Source organism: Micrasema longulum, unplaced genomic scaffold (genome assembly GCF_059751315.1).
Source record: "Micrasema longulum isolate JH-2025_06_02 unplaced genomic scaffold, ASM5975131v1 h1tg000720l, whole genome shotgun sequence".
NCBI classification, from domain to species: Eukaryota; Metazoa; Arthropoda; class Insecta; order Trichoptera; family Brachycentridae; genus Micrasema; species Micrasema longulum.
Window position 1 is genome coordinate 416,059 of NW_028277916.1, and position 16,001 is coordinate 432,059.

The 16,001-nt window shown below is 31.1% G+C and overlaps 2 protein-coding genes across 2 annotated transcripts; one reads left to right on the plus strand and one right to left on the minus strand.

The window, feature by feature from the left end:
* Positions 1-257: 257 nt before the first annotated feature.
* On the minus strand, positions 258-4,568 carry LOC148279479 (solute carrier family 35 member F1-like). Its single transcript, XM_088229874.1, has 4 exons — positions 4,389-4,568; positions 3,170-3,537; positions 1,958-2,118; positions 258-465 (listed from the first exon to the last, which is right to left on the minus strand). The coding sequence occupies exons 1-4, from the start codon at positions 4,438-4,440 to the stop codon at positions 324-326; spliced, it is 723 nt and encodes a 240-aa protein (XP_088086000.1). The 5' UTR covers positions 4,441-4,568; the 3' UTR covers positions 258-323.
* Positions 4,569-6,543: 1,975 nt separating this feature from the next.
* Positions 6,544-15,720, plus strand: cathD (cathepsin D). The gene is made up of 8 exons (XM_088229869.1): positions 6,544-6,634; positions 7,965-8,085; positions 11,752-11,875; positions 13,487-13,605; positions 13,896-14,095; positions 14,594-14,750; positions 14,906-15,112; positions 15,245-15,720. The coding sequence occupies exons 1-8, from the start codon at positions 6,573-6,575 to the stop codon at positions 15,404-15,406; spliced, it is 1,152 nt and encodes a 383-aa protein (XP_088085995.1). The 5' UTR covers positions 6,544-6,572; the 3' UTR covers positions 15,407-15,720.
* Positions 15,721-16,001: the final 281 nt, after the last annotated feature.

The window sequence follows — 16,001 nt, forward strand, 5'->3', positions numbered from 1 at the left end:
TACTAAAAAATATTTTTACATCCATTCATTATGTGTATTAGATTACATAAATCCGAATTTAAACCTGTATAAAAAATAAATAACCGTTGATTTTAATTATCTATGTTGCAATATATTTTTTACATAAATCACATGTTATTTTTACTCCTTTCAATAGTTTCTCACAATCTTGCAAGGTTTAAAATAAAAAATCAATTCTCACACATAATCTGACAATAACGGTAAAAATTGTTATAATTTGTCTCTAAATGTTTTCATTTTCTGTCTTAAGAATAGTATTTACGAGCAAATTCGGGCTTCTAATAAGGAGTAGTTAACATAACCTAGCATGCGCCATTATCAGTGATAATGTAGTGGTTGTGTGTTGCGGGAAGTCCGAGGAAGGAAGTGAAGGTTGTGTCTCGACTGAGGGGCGGCTCCAGACCTTCAAGGGGTATACAATCCAGTACGGGCACTACATAATCTCTGCAAATTAAATATACCAAATGTTTAACATGGCTATTTCTACGAGTAAACCTTAAATCTTCTGTTTTTTTACAGAATTTGCAAGTTTGTATTATGTTGTTTTATAAATTATTATATTTATAATTGTTGAATTATATATATAATAATTTATAGAACAACAACACGAAAAACAAAAAAATATTTTTGAGATAACTGTGATCGTTTTATATAGAAGGGATTTTCTTGAAGTAAATACCATTGAAGAAGAATAATTTTGATAAAAAGAGTGACAAACTTTTCAGTAATAAGCTAAATCTGTTTGAGCCAATCACAATATGAGTTAAATTTAAAAAACTTGTTAGAACTCGTAAAAAAATGCTACAGATGTTTCTAATGAAATGTCAGGGTTACTATATCAGGCCATGGAAAGAAACTCTAAATATATAGATAGATCTGATAATTTGTCAAAAATACAAACTTCAAATTTTTCAGCAGAAAATAAGAGAATTGGATAACTTTTATAGGCCATTTTCCATAATACCTCAAGGGTGCTTTACAAGGTGCTTCTATAAATATTGATTTTAATTTGAGTTAAAATTTAAGTAAAACTTTTTGGCAAAACAATTTATTTTGTCATCACATGATACGGATTTAAAATGATTAAGGCAACAGATGACTTTTAAGTTTTTTTTCCGAAGCATTTCATGCCACAGGGCAGTAATCGTATGTTAACGAGCGGAGAATTGAAGATTTAGCAAATGCAATTCAGCAACAGAGAAGTCACAAATGTAAATAATTATTTGTTTTAGATTTTTAATAAATAAATATTTCAAAAACAAAACTCTTTCATTTAGTAAATGAATATATATAAATATTAATGATTTTTCCAGCCCTAGTAGGGCTGGAAAAAGCATTAATATTTTTAGATGTGACACAACAAACGGATCAAGCCAGGTTTTTTCCAGAATTTTAACACGCCGAACTTAATCGGGAATGCATAGTTCTTTTAGATATTCAGAAGCAGAGTTGTGCAGTGACTTATCCATAAGCCAACAGATTAATATTTCACCCTATGTGGAAAACGTACCCAGTACACTTCCCGAAGTAGTGGAGTGATATGACTGAACTTAGAGATTCCAAAAATAAATATCACTGTGGCGCTTAATACAGACTGTACGAGAATCATTTTATTGATCGGCAGACCTCTATTTATTTATTTTAAAGAAACACACAGTCAACTATGATTGAATAAAATGATATATTAAAGATAAGGTTGAAAGACAGAGCAGCGAAGTTTCTAAATAATAATCATATATATTAAATTATGGTACATTCTTAAATGTGTGCATATATATTTGAGTTAAATATTATAATATAAACCTTCATATGTACAAACAAAAAATATCAGTAGCTGGAGGGAGCCAATTTCAGATTTTTAGCGACAATAATTGCATGATGAGTAATCAAGATCATGAATTGAGATTCTTTTTTGTTTTTATAAATAAAAACTTACCTCGATATGTTATCCTGATTCACAGAATTATCATTTGCATTGATTTGATTTATTTCAATGGTTTGAGGTTCCTCCTGCATTCGAGGATTTCTTTTTCTAGCACTAAACATTATAACACCAACCATCGCCAAAAAATATGATAGAAAATAAAGACCGTGGAACTGAAAAAATATGGACAAACATTAATATTGCAAATTACAAAAAATATAAAATTATTAATTTATAATATATATTTAATTATTTATTTGTAATATAAATAAACAGACACACAATATTTGATTCTGTCAGCATTGATCCTTAATAGAAATCATATGATTATTACTGAATATTAGTATTTAAAAAAATATAAAATTTTGTAAATTACTACAAATATAGAAAAACCATTCATCTTGTGAGAACAAAGGATTCAAAAATATTTTTATATTTGTTAGAATTTGTAAGAATACAGTTTACTATTAAACTAAATAAATTTTTCATTTCGACACATTATTTCTTTCGATCTACCATTAATTTAATAAAAATAATTTTCATTGATATTAAATGAGGAACTTTAGCCCTACGGGAAATTGGATACAGTAAATGTTTTCTTCTGCAAAAATTGAAGCATTAAATTGTACGGCAAAGTTTCCTGAAAATGTATGAGAAAAACAATAAAAAATAACTACTTTGAACAATGTCACTGGTTCATATAATTCAACCAATGATAAGAGAGTTATGGAAGATTTCCGGTTTACTTGCTGTCAATGGACCAATGGGCGGAACTGATTGGGAATAAGCAGAAGAGAACCTCTGACATCACGAGCAGAGTTATTTCAGAAATACAAAACTTCATAGCGCTGATAATACATTGAAAAATTTATTTTGGCGAAGTTTAATAGTCTATTAACAAATAAAAAAACCACTGAAGTTCCTCGTTAACAAATTAAAATTATTGCATTGACTTGCATACATAACAATAAGCAAAAGATGAGATATTTTGAAATATAGGTTTTTATAAACAAAAATTTAACAATTTAGGACTGTTATAGCAAAATGACTTCATAATTTCAAAAAATAAAAGGGAAATGTCAAGTCTTGTATTCTATATATGCCAAAAGGATTAATAAATCTTAATGAACTATATAGAGAAATTTCTCAAAATAATTAACGTAGAAAATTGTCTTTAGTCCGTTTAAAATTGATGAGATATAACAATACAATATTTCAAAGTACCTTGAACTGGAATAAAAGGATTCCAGCAATGAGAGTATAATAGTCCGCTGAGATAAAGGAAAGGTGTAAACACACGGCCCCAGCATCCTTCAATAACACAGACATTAGTGCGTGGAACAGAAACTGTACAAGTGTGAAGCCTCCAAACTGTATCAACATCTCGATATTGTACCAACGGAACTTGTAAATCTCGTCTGATTCCATCACAAATATCTGCAAACCGGCTACAATGGTGCTGAAGAATCCCATCATGGATAGATACTCCACACACGATTGTTTCTTCACAATCATTTCTTGAATTACAGTCACAATGGCGAAAAGGAGCGACCCGCCCAAACACAACATATCACCAACTAGTTGGTTTCGACCTGTAAAATCAACACAAATCTAGTTAATATCATTCTGAATATACCTGTAAGTTTTGGATTGTTATGAATTTTGAAAATAGGAATTCTGTAGACAGTATTTAGAGTAAGCTAATCCGACTAAGGTCTAACATCTTTTTTATTTAGATTCCCGATATGGTTGACATGAAATGTTTATTTAAAAAAAGGTGTTTTTACACTAGAATATTTCATATTCCCTGGACTGGCGCCTGAAGCGTAAAGCTGATCATCTTAGATTCATGTAAGAAAATGATCAAAATACGCTGCGGTTGGTGTATCAATGCAGTTCCCTATGCACCATTAGGTGCGGAGAGAGGAATGATGATGATTTAAGGGCCTAATTTATTTTATTATAGAAAACGTATAAACTTCTAAAAATAATAAACTTCTCATCCAATAATTCGAAATATGCGTACCTACTTTAAACCACTATAGAAAAATTTATCCAATGTCGGATAGTAATTAATACCATAGCCTTCGTTATCTTTTTGCTTATTTAAAAAAATAAAATGTTAAAAGACCTATTTTTAAAAAATTACATAAAAATAAATATTTGTGTTCTTATGAGTTACCTAAATATTTCAATTTTGGGGGCATTTTCAAAGAATTGTAAACAGTTCACTATTAGAAAATCGTTGGCAAGTTGAGGTAAAGTGGGATTTGAACCTCAGAACTCTGATCGGTGAGTCCGCAACACTAGCCACAGGACTACAACCCAGGGCAACACAATATTTGCCATATCTGAAATGCAGCTAGTATGGGGAAACGCGTCTATTTGTTATAGGTCAGAGACCAACAGTATTGAGTATTTTACTAAAACTGTTAATAATTACCGTCAATGGGGGCTCCTTCGACATCAGCCCACACTATGCACCCTACTGCCATAAGTCCGGCCGTAGCTCCACCCACATGCGTCACCCCGAGTCGCTGGCCCGCCAGGGCGCCGCCCAGAAGCGCTACTCCCACTCCACTGCAGTCCAGCAGCTGTCAGCTCACTATGGATGTGTACCGCTGCGATAACACCAACAGGAAACTGGCTTCCACATCCAGTATGGAACACAGTAGATACATCCACGGCCTCTTCCAAAAGGGCCCCTTCAGGCTCTTGCAAGCCAACACAGGCATGAATATAACAACCAGAGCGATGTATGGTATTATTAACTGTGCAGTGGCCGGGAATTGCCATGTTGCGCTTTGCAACAGTGTACACAGAACACATTTGACACTCAAGAGCAAAGAGAGCCCTTGACCGATGATTATTGATCTCCAAACGTGCCTGAAAGTAGTGATCAAGTTAAACCATACCCACAAATATATGAAATACGTGAAAAAAAAATTGAATACTTACCAATGGCCAAGCTCCGAGAGATAGTTTTCCAATTTATCACCGAAATTCATTTGTTCCCCCATCACTAATCCATTTTCATTAATTAACTGACAACAAACATACGGCGAACATTTTGTTTTTCGAGTAATGTTTGAAATAACATAATATACAATATTAAAAAATATAAGTTTTAGGAAATATCAAAAGGGTACGCCCTCTCGGAAAATACAAGAAAACTGTGATATAATTCACCCAAAATATTCGTCTAAAAAGACCTATAAAAAATCTTACATTTGAGTAACAATTGAGCTTAACAACAAATAACTATCACCTATAATATTATTTGTAAAAAATTAATTCGTTGAAGCGAAAAAGACGCTAATTTGACGTTTGGAAAGTGCCCACAACTTATAGTGCCATTGGTTAGTTTTGGGTTTTAGTGTTTCCATACTGATATCAGAAATGTATTTATTACCGACTTTTAATAATATGCCTATTTTTTGTGCTATTCCATCAAAATTCTTTTGGTCATTTTGGTGGTCTTTATCAGTCTTTATCGTAATGAAAGTTGGGAGCTGGGTAGTTGAGATTTCACTGACAATATTATTTTGTAAACAAAATACAGATGATACTAAAAAATATATATGCGGTCCCATGGCGCAAGTCATACGTATATTTTTTACGAAATACTATACTTTATTAAATATTTAAGAAACACAATAATTATTTTTGTCAGTAGATAATGTAAATTCTAAAGTAATTTTTTATATGACTTTTAATATCTTATTATCTTAATATTGTCTTAATAACGCAAATAACTAGCAAACGAGTGAAGGAGAGTATTAATAAAAAAGCGCTCTAACAGTAACATCCCCTAGAAACATGTTTCAAATTCAAAACTATTTGGTGGGACAAACAAAAACATTTACTTTTTTTGCAACTTTTTTTTTCTTCTCTGAATAAATTTATGTTTAGACAGCCATTAAAAATTATAATTATGAAATTATTTTTTTTTTCAATAACTTTGCATTTTTCTGTGATTTCTATCAACCGGTTTCAGAGCTTGAATATTATTCCTTTGTCGAGGCTTAAAATACCCTCGTGCGACAACAACAACGACTACCCACCATTACGCAGTTTCCTCGTAAGGGAAGACAGAGAGAGGATAGAATGCCATATCACTCTGTCTTTGCTTACTGATCTCGCTTCTTCTACATTCTTACATCTTCTCATGGACGCGCGCCGATTATTCCTACTTTCGTCATGTACATATTCAAATAATTGGTCAAGCCATGTCGACGAGAGCAGCGAAACACGGCCAATACCTACCCCCTTGATTCTGTTGATTGTGGAATACAGTGCAAACTGTGGGTTTGCCACAATGAGTACAAAAAAGACAATTAAATAAAGATAAAGAGGTGAAAAATAAGGAAACAAAAATAAGGAGATGAAACAGACAATAAACAAATAACAAGAAGAAGAAGAAGAAAAAGAACACAAATCTTGCATGAAAAATGAAAACAATAGACAAACCTATTTGCTTTTGTCTTTTGTTTTTGTTTCATCAAATCAACTCGAAATCAGCGAGTCAGAAAATTGACAAATTGAAATTGAAGTTTGCACTGTCATCTTGTTTTACGCCGGTATTTTTTTTTTACTGCGCGTCAAATAGATTCAATTAACTGTAATCATGTTACGACTTTTACTCGTAACTGCTGCTATTGTGGCTGGAGTTTCGTGTGATTTTGTCAGGTAAATATTTATACATTTGAACACTGAATTGCTAAGGATTCTCTTTTATCTGTATTGATTTTGTAATATTATTTTTGGATTGCACATACATAATTTGCATCTCGTCCCACTAGTATATGATTTCACTATTTTTCTACTTGTTTTCTTTATAGCTTTATTTCATTGAAAAACATAAAACAATGCCAATACTTCGAACAATGTTTTTTTTATTAACTAAAACTTCTAAATTATAGATACAGAAAGCAAAAGTGATGCCTGGAACTGCTTCCTTCTGTGTAAATTATGCTGGCCGAAATTAAATTAATCTCTAAATTATGTTATATAACATCTTCATAATGGATAACGGTTCTCTCTCTTCTCTGTTGCATTCGCTCCTAAGTGGACCATTTAGACATTACTAGATGCCTCTGGGAGACCCTATCACCACCCAACACTCTCGCCTTCTCTTATGTAAATCCCACGTCTCTAAGATCTGCCGAATACAGATGAAAAATTGTCGTCAATGGCCTTCCAGAATTCACCCCTTTAAATATTCATATAGCTCCTGATTTTATTAGCTTCGGTGGCATTTTGAAACTTATTTTAATTTATTGTAATATTTTACCTTGCACAAAGCGTTATTAGGTATTTAAAATTATGTTTATTTTTTTACTGTATTTAAGAATGGTAAATTTAATGCCAAATTATTTGTTTTCAATATTGTTGATTCAACTTCGTGCTGCTGTGGATATCCTAATCAATATTTTGAACACATTCTGTGATCTTGTCCCTTTCCCCCCTCTATGAAAACCAAATGGAGCTTCTCGCTCTTGTCTGTAGCCATGTTATAGGTCCGGTCGGATATACAGATCTGATGGCTTCCAAAAAGAATTTCAAGGCTTTTAAAAAGTTTTGTAATCATTTCGGCGAATTGATCATGTCCAATCAATTTAATCCCACTCAGTTAAAAACTCACATCCCTCTTTTCTCAATCTAATGAAGCGCATATTATGTACTTCTGGATTACCTTCTTTCAGCACAAATATGCTAAGGCTACCATATTACAGAGAGCGCCTTCCGGCAGCTTTTCTCGTTCGGCAACGAGAAACTTTTCCGTGTATATGGGCACCACCGAGGAGAATTATGTCCTCAGATGCGGTATGTGGTGCGCAAGCTGTGTATTTTGGAAAAGTTTTGCGATAAATTTAAATGCCTGTATTCCTCTAATGTCCAAGAAAACGATATTATAAATATAATTTTGCAGAGAACTAAACTCAATATAAGTAAGTTTGTACCATATCTGGATCTTTATCGTGTTTTTCATTATTTGAAAATGTTTTTTTCCATGCAGAATTCCACTTTACAAAATCAAATCAGTCCGCCATTCCTTGACTGAAGTAGGAACCGAGGTTCACCAAGTGAGATACAGATTCGGTGGGCCTACTCCTGAACCACTTTCAAACTATCTTGATGTAAGTTTATTTTTTATGCAAAATCACTACCTGTAAGTACCACGCAGCATGATCAACTCTTTATTAAAATTCATTTTATAAATAATTTGGTGTATACTATCATTTAAAAAATATATTTATTTTTTACTCATATTAAATTACATCACATTTCATATTTTTCTTGTACAAAATATTTTCCCAATCAGCAAAAGTGCCGGGCCGGTATGAGGGGATATAATATATTATGACACAATAGTTTTAATAAAAGTCGATAAAATAACATTGTATATCATTATTATTTATTGATTTAGCATTTACTTTTTGGAAAAAAATTATTTAAAATAAAACACTTTGTAATTTTTACCACATGAGAGTTTAATGTAATAACCATAGAATTAAGAATAGTCCAGAAGGAGCGTAGAATCATATTTGAATACATCGGACTGTGTCCAATTCCCCCACTCCGCCTTACTTTCACCGCGTGCATTTGTATCTATATATATAAAAATGAATCGCCGTGTTGTCTCGCAAAAACTACAAAATTTTTGCAAAATTTTCTAATTCACGTACTCAAGGTTTACAAATAATAACATCTTCAATATATTGAGTAGAAAAAAGTTAGAAGCATAAATTTGTTTTCATCGATTTTCCAGGGTTGCATTCAATTGAAATGCACACTTTAAAACATTTTAAGAATGTTATTTTTTTGTAAATTAAAAAAGTTTGTATTTTAACGTTTACAAACATAAATTATTTTAAATGGATACTAAATTAATTCATTTCCTAACAATTTCTTAATTTCTACATGTTTTTAATGGATTTTTAGTAATGCCTTAATAATTTTATCAGACTAGATACATTTTCGAAAAACATATTCTCACACGAAATGCATCACTGTGGGTAAGTAGAGAAAAGTTTGACATTTGCAAAAAGAATTCTTTATTTGAAAAAATATTATTTCATGTTTTAGAATTCAACCACAAACAAGTACCAAGGTACCTACCTATGTAATTAATTCCAATATTTGAATAATAAAAATGTTAAGTTTTGGAATTCAATCATAAACAAGTACTTAGGAAACTACATATCAATGAAAAGTATTTTTCCTTTTATATGGAAAGTTTTTGCACACTTTCACGATACAGTCATTTTTCGTTTATTATTATTTATTTGTTTATTTATTGACGGACTTATATAGTCCATTCCAACAATAGTAAACACATTTTCTTATACTAAATACAAGTACAAATGAAATAAAATAACACGAAATAAAATTAAAGCTAGGACAAAAAAAAAAAAAAATACTACCTCAAGAGAAGATCTGGTCTATCTTATTTCTTTCTTTTCTTTTGGTTTAGAATTAAATGTCAATGTTACGTCGAAACACGGCTGACGATTAAAGAATTACTAAATTTGTGTTGGGCATATGTTGAGTGCCATAATTTTAGAGGGCTCAGGGTAAATCGCGCTCTGAATTTTCTTAATTAACCCATAGTCCTGCATTTTCTCCATGGATTATTGGTACTAGAGTAGTGATTTTTGTAAGATTTTTATTTGAGCGCGACGAGACCTCTTTGCCAATCGCATGAGGAGATAAAACGAAAAACTAACCCTTATTACGAATATATACTATAAGTTTTTTTTCTTTTATCCGAACAGTTTTAGCACACTTTTACGACACTATCAGGCATTTTTCTTTTCATTTATTTTATTTTCGAATTAAATGTCAAGATCACGTCAAAACCTGGCTGGTGGTTTAAGAATGACCAAATACGCATCGGTCATGAGTTGAGTGTCATAATTTTAGAACACTCAGGGGAAAAGTGGTCTGATTTTTATTCATTAACACATATTTTCTCCATAGATTTTGGCACTAGAGTAGTGATTTTTCCACGATTTTGATTTGAGCACGATGAGGCCTCTTAGCCAATCACACGTGGAAATAAAACAAAAAAACAAACCCTCATTACGAATATATAAATAGCTTTAAAAAGTCCAAAATAAATAACGTGTGTAATTAAGAAAAAAAAAATTGTTCAACTGGAACCAAATCTAGAACCACCAGTATGGTAGGCGAACGCACCAACCACTACACTACGAGGCAGAGATCAGCCTGGGAGGCAAACACTCATCCATGATTTTGGCTTATTTTACATACATAACTGTGTTTTCCATCCACCCGGACATTGTTTCTATTATATTCAATTTGGAGATCTTTCTAGTCAGTGAACCTATGTTTGAGAGGCAAATACTCTTGCTATTGGAGAGTATTATACTTTAATAATGTCAGCCCGTTGCTCGAGGGTTCCTGGTTTGATATATTATCCCAATATAACGCCTTAAATATTTTGTTATTTCTAATGTTAATTTGGTAAAACAAATTATTTATTTTGAAAATTAGAATTTATATTAAGTACTATTTATTTCTTGTGTTTATCTATTAAATTTCTAATTGGTCACTCTGGACATTATAAATAAATGATAAATATTAGATTAATGTTATTGACCTTAATGAAAGTCAAGTAAACAATCCCATTGATAAGACTTCTGAAGTACCTTCCTACATACATTTTTATTATTTTAATATTTAATAAAACAGATATTTAATTTTCACTCTTTATTTTTCAAAGAATGGTCAAAAAACATTAAAATTAGCAATTTTTACTGAGCTTAGCAAATTTTACGTTAGAAATATTTTTTGATTAATTAAAGTATTTTAATTTAGGGTCTAATTCTTAGGCCAATTAAAGAAATTTCTAACCCACATTTTTGTATGTTGGGAATTCATAAATTTAGAGCCGCAGAAAACAGTCAAACCACTTGGACGTTTTTAAAGTTAATATAACAGTGATAGCCGTGATGTGGGTTAGAAATTTCTTCAATTGGCAAAAAAGTATAGCACTTGGAACTTGGATGTTTTCAACACATAAAGATATCGTAGTATGCTATTGAAACCGGCATTAAACTAATTTTATTATAAAAAAATATTATCACAAATGAGTCACCAATAGATTGATTGTAATGATTGTGCTTCTAAATATTTATATGTATTAACATTGTCTTTTTTTGATAAAAAAAAAAAATGGAAAAAGGTTTGTGCGTCATCCCTTTGCCTAAACAAACGGAATTAGCGAAAAGGGTTAACTCTAAAATGCTACAACAATATTCCAAATAGATGAACATGTTATCTTTATGAATATCACTATTAACCCTTTACTACACTCGATTGGGAGTAAGTCCACCTTAAACCCATTTCTCACTGATGAATTTTTGAAAGAGACAAATTGAATGGGATTATTACGAAAACTAAATAAGAAACTACAAAAATACATTTAATACATCAAATCACCATAACTGAGTGCAATATATATAAATAAAAAATGTAGTTTGATAAAAAGCGGCATACCACGAAACAAATGGCAGTGCCGCTTACGTGTAATAAGGGTTAAATTACAAGCTACAATAATTCATCTTATATTTTTTTAAGTAAATTATGTAATTTATATATGAAAAATATTTGTAAAAGCCCTGTGAGTGTTGAAAATAATAAAACAAAAATAGAATGTACAAAATGTTTTCGTAACAAATAATGAGTAAAAAAATTACATATCTCTAAATTACAAATAGCTAAGGATATGTTTGTAAATTGCACTTGGAATTTGGTTTATCCAGTATTTTTTTTTCCAGGCTCAATACTATGGACCTATTTCCATTGGAAACCCTCCACAGAGTTTTAAAGTTGTGTTCGACACTGGATCTTCCAACTTGTGGATTCCATCCAAGAGCTGCCATTATACTAACATAGCCTGTTGTATGTATCCGCTTAATTTTGTGGTTTTAATAAATTCATAATTTTATATTGCAATAGCCACCCACACAATGCATCTGAGGATATGAACCTCCTCGGTGGTGCCTGAAAGAGCTTTCCGTAATCTGGTAGCCTCGGCATCTATGTGCAGAAAGAATATAAACAATCGATATACATGTTAACATCAACAGTTTTCCTAGGTCTCCTGGTTAAATAAAGTTTAGTACAAAATCTAAATGTAAATAATACCCGTATTTTTAGGTTTAGGATAAGAGAGGAATTTAGTACTTGTTTTATTTGCAAAATTCATAAATTTGCATATAGTGAGTTTTACATTGGTAATCTATACTCCTTCCTTAATTATATACATGTGCTTTGAAATAATATTTTCATAACTATTCAGTGCACTGACAAATTAATGATAATGCACATCTCTTGCTCTTAATATATTTTTTAATTCAAATTTATTTTTATTCCTCAACTTTAATGTCCCTGGACTTTATAATATAACATCTTCACAAAAATAAAATTTGTACTCTTGCAATTATTTTACTCACTGTTCACATAATACAAAAATATTGATTAAAAATTAACCTCTAAATAATCTCAGCCAACATTTTACATTAGTAATCATTCTATAAAATGTGTGAAAAAATATAAAAAAACATTCATGCCCTGACAGATTTAATCTTTACTTGTCCTTGTGTAATGAGGAAGTATCCAATCTAGAACCCCAATGCTTTTTTTATAAATGTCCATCAGTGATTATAATTGGCTAATTGACTAGTCGTCGCGTTAGGGAAACAAGGTTCCATCTGACAAAATATGTTTTTTACATTGAACTTTCATTATATTTATATTTAAATATCGGTTATTTCTGCTTAGCATCAAAATTTTAAAGAAAAACAAAATCGATGCTTAATTATTATTAATTTTAATAAGACAATATTATCAAAAAATAATAGATAAAATAATGTCTTCATTTCAAACTTTCATGTCTCAAAAAAATTATGAATCTACATAGAACCTTGTTTCCCCAACGCGACGTAGTGCCTATGAGTTATTTGGCATTTAATTTTTATTAAAAAAGTCATAGTTACATGTATGGAAAATGAAATAACAATGCTATTTTTGGCACTTATTCATTCGGTTGTTTTTACTTTAGCAATCAATCTCTTATAATGCTTTTGCTTTGCAGATAGTAAAATTAAAATCACAACAGTTCAAACTCCACTTGAATCCAGTCATGATAATTTATAAATAGTATATGACTGGTTTATGATTGTTTCTGGTACATTACTCATACAATTGTTTCGCAAGTAGCATTTCTTTATACCCATTTAAATCTAGTTAGCTTATTTTAAACTTTTCTATGAAAGTTATGTATTACAATGTACCTGAAAAATTATTATATATGTATAATATATTATCATGTCTTCTGAATAGATTTTGAGTGAGATACACATTGTTCTCTAAAATTAAAAAAAAACTCTTATCAAAATTAATTTGAGCTCAGTCCAATCTGCTAGTGGGATAAAATAAATCAGGTTGCGAAAGCCCCACATTTAATCAGATTAAGGTTTGAAATTATTCAAATTGGTTTGTTTTTTTCAGTACTGCATAACAAATATGACAGCTCAAAGTCTTCTACCTATAAAAAGAATGGAACTGATTTTGCTATCCAATATGGTTCTGGTAGCTTGTCTGGATATCTTTCAACTGATACTGTAAATGTAAGTAAACAGTACTAATAAAAAAATAGATAAGTAATTTTACCTTTAATTTTTAAGTATAAGTAACGATAATATTCTAATGCTCCCACGATTAGATCTGAACATGGTATAGTGTATTATAGAAACCCTTTTTTTTTTTATTGGTGGTTTTAATTTTTTGATACAACAACCATATTTCATACAAAAACTTCATAACATTTAAAAATGCTTTTACATTAGCTAATATGTCATAATGAAACTCGAAAGTTATTCATAAATATCTATAACACCCCGAAATTCTTTTAATTTAGGTTGGAGGCCTAGATGTAAAGGCTCAAACTTTCGCAGAAGCTATGAGTGAACCCGGATTAGCTTTTGTCGCTGCCAAATTTGATGGAATCCTCGGTATGGCTTACAGTTCCATATCTGTTGATGGAGTAGTGCCAGTTTTTGACAACATGATTAAACAAGGTCTTGTGGCCCAAAATATATTCTCATTCTACTTAAGCAGGTTGGTGGAACAAATGTAATACTTTTTAATACTGGCTAGTGTCACGGACTCACGGATCAATGGTCCGAGGTTCACACCCCGCTCTACCACAACTTACTTACCTTTTTCTGATAGTGTGTTATTTACAAGTTGTTGAAAATGGCCCCCAAAATAGAAATATATAGGTAAATAATAAAAAATTACGCATTTCTGAAATAATTATTTAAATAAATTTTCATTTGCCTCCATTATCAACTGGCCTCCAAATTATAAAATATAATGGTGTAATTAAATAAATAAATACATACGCTTAAAGAAATTATTAAAATATTTTTTATTAAAAGAAAAAAAAATATTCAGACCATTTTCAAGTCGTAAAATGGAAATTGAGTTGTGACAGAGTGGGATTTGAACCTTGGAGCTTTATTTTGCAAGTCCACAATACTACCACAACCCGGTTCACGACGTAATTAGCATTTATTGTTAAACGTGTGATGATATCTTGTTTTATCTTTTCAGAGATCCAAATGCTCCACAGGGAGGAGAAATCATACTGGGAGGATCAGACCCCAACCATTACAAAGGCAACTTCACTTATGTCGACGTTGATAAGCAGACTTATTGGCAATTCAAGATGGATCAAGTTGTTGTTGGAGAAAGTACCTTCTGTAAAGATGTAAAGATTTTTTAGATTTGATGTTTTATTTTATCGAATAAAAAAAATATGAGACACCTAATTTACTCCCCATTGTAATTTGTTATTTATCTTTTTCATAAAAATGATATTAATAAATAACAAACTTTTGTAATACGTTGAATATTTTAATTCAGGGATGTGAAGCCATAGCTGATACTGGAACCTCTCTGATTGCTGGACCTGTAGCAGAAGTGGAAGCACTAAACAGAGCCATCGGAGCCACTCCTCTCATGGCAGGAGAATACATGGTGGATTGCAGTCTTATTCCCAAATTGCCAACTATTCAATTTAAAATCGGTGGCAAGGTCTTTTCATTGGAAGGACAGGATTATGTTCTAAGGGTAATTTTTTTTCCTACCTATAAATTATTAATTTGTAAATATTTAAAAAAAAAAGCTTTTACCTGAAGATACATTGAATTTGGTGTTTAGCCAGTCAGAAATAATTTAATATATTTATGTTTCAAATTATAGATTTCATCTTTTGGAAAGACAGTGTGCCTTTCCGGTTTTATGGGCATCGATATCCCACCACCACATGGACCTCTGTGGATTTTAGGAGATGTTTTCATTGGAAAATATTATACGGAGTTTGACATGCAAAATAATCGCATTGGATTTGCTGAATCAGCTTAAATTTCAAACTATTATTAGTCACAGATTAACTAATTATTTCTACCCATCCTGTGACTACAATTTAGTAACAATTTTTGCATAATAATAAACATGTGTGCTAAATACATATGCTACTCGACTAAAAATCGTGTATGGATGAAACACCCACAAACCTGCCATATTTTGAAATTAATATACCCAACTGAAATTATCTGTCGTGTATGATTTGTCACAAAATAATTTATACCATAACGTCACAAAGTTCTAATAATGTACCCACCCATACCAAAAAATACATTTATTTTAGAATAAAGAGTTTTCAATATTAAAACAAACGTTTTTTTTATTTATTAGTCCCAGTAGAACCTTTTTTTATTTACACATGTTGTATTATAATATTTACCATTCTTCCATCTGTTGAGTTTTATGAAAAGGGTTGACGAAAATTTCAAATAGTATTGGAATACAAATTCCGAAAATGTTTGAATAGGTTCAAGATTACACGCGAGGTGATTAAATGATAACTGCAAGATCGAGATCACACAACTTAGAACTCCACCCCAACCCAAGAAAAACTTACTATTCGACCAAGAGAGTTTAGACTGAAGCATAGTTG

Coding starts and splice junctions, on each gene's coding strand:
- LOC148279479 (XM_088229874.1), bottom strand. CDS start 4,440: ATGGCAGTAGGGTGCATAGTGTGGGCTGATGTCGAAGGAGCCCCCATT. Junction 3,538..4,388: donor CGAAGGAGCCCCCATTGACG/GTAATTATTAAC, acceptor TTGATTTTACAG/GTCGAAACCAACTAGTTGGT. Junction 466..1,957: donor AATCAGGATAACATATCGAG/GTAAGTTTTTAT, acceptor TTTAATTTGCAG/AGATTATGTAGTGCCCGTAC.
- cathD (XM_088229869.1), top strand. CDS start 6,573: ATGTTACGACTTTTACTCGTAACTGCTGCTATTGTGGCTGGAGTTTCG. Junction 8,086..11,751: donor CACTTTCAAACTATCTTGAT/GTAAGTTTATTT, acceptor TTTTTTTTCCAG/GCTCAATACTATGGACCTAT. Junction 13,606..13,895: donor TTTCAACTGATACTGTAAAT/GTAAGTAAACAG, acceptor CTTTTAATTTAG/GTTGGAGGCCTAGATGTAAA.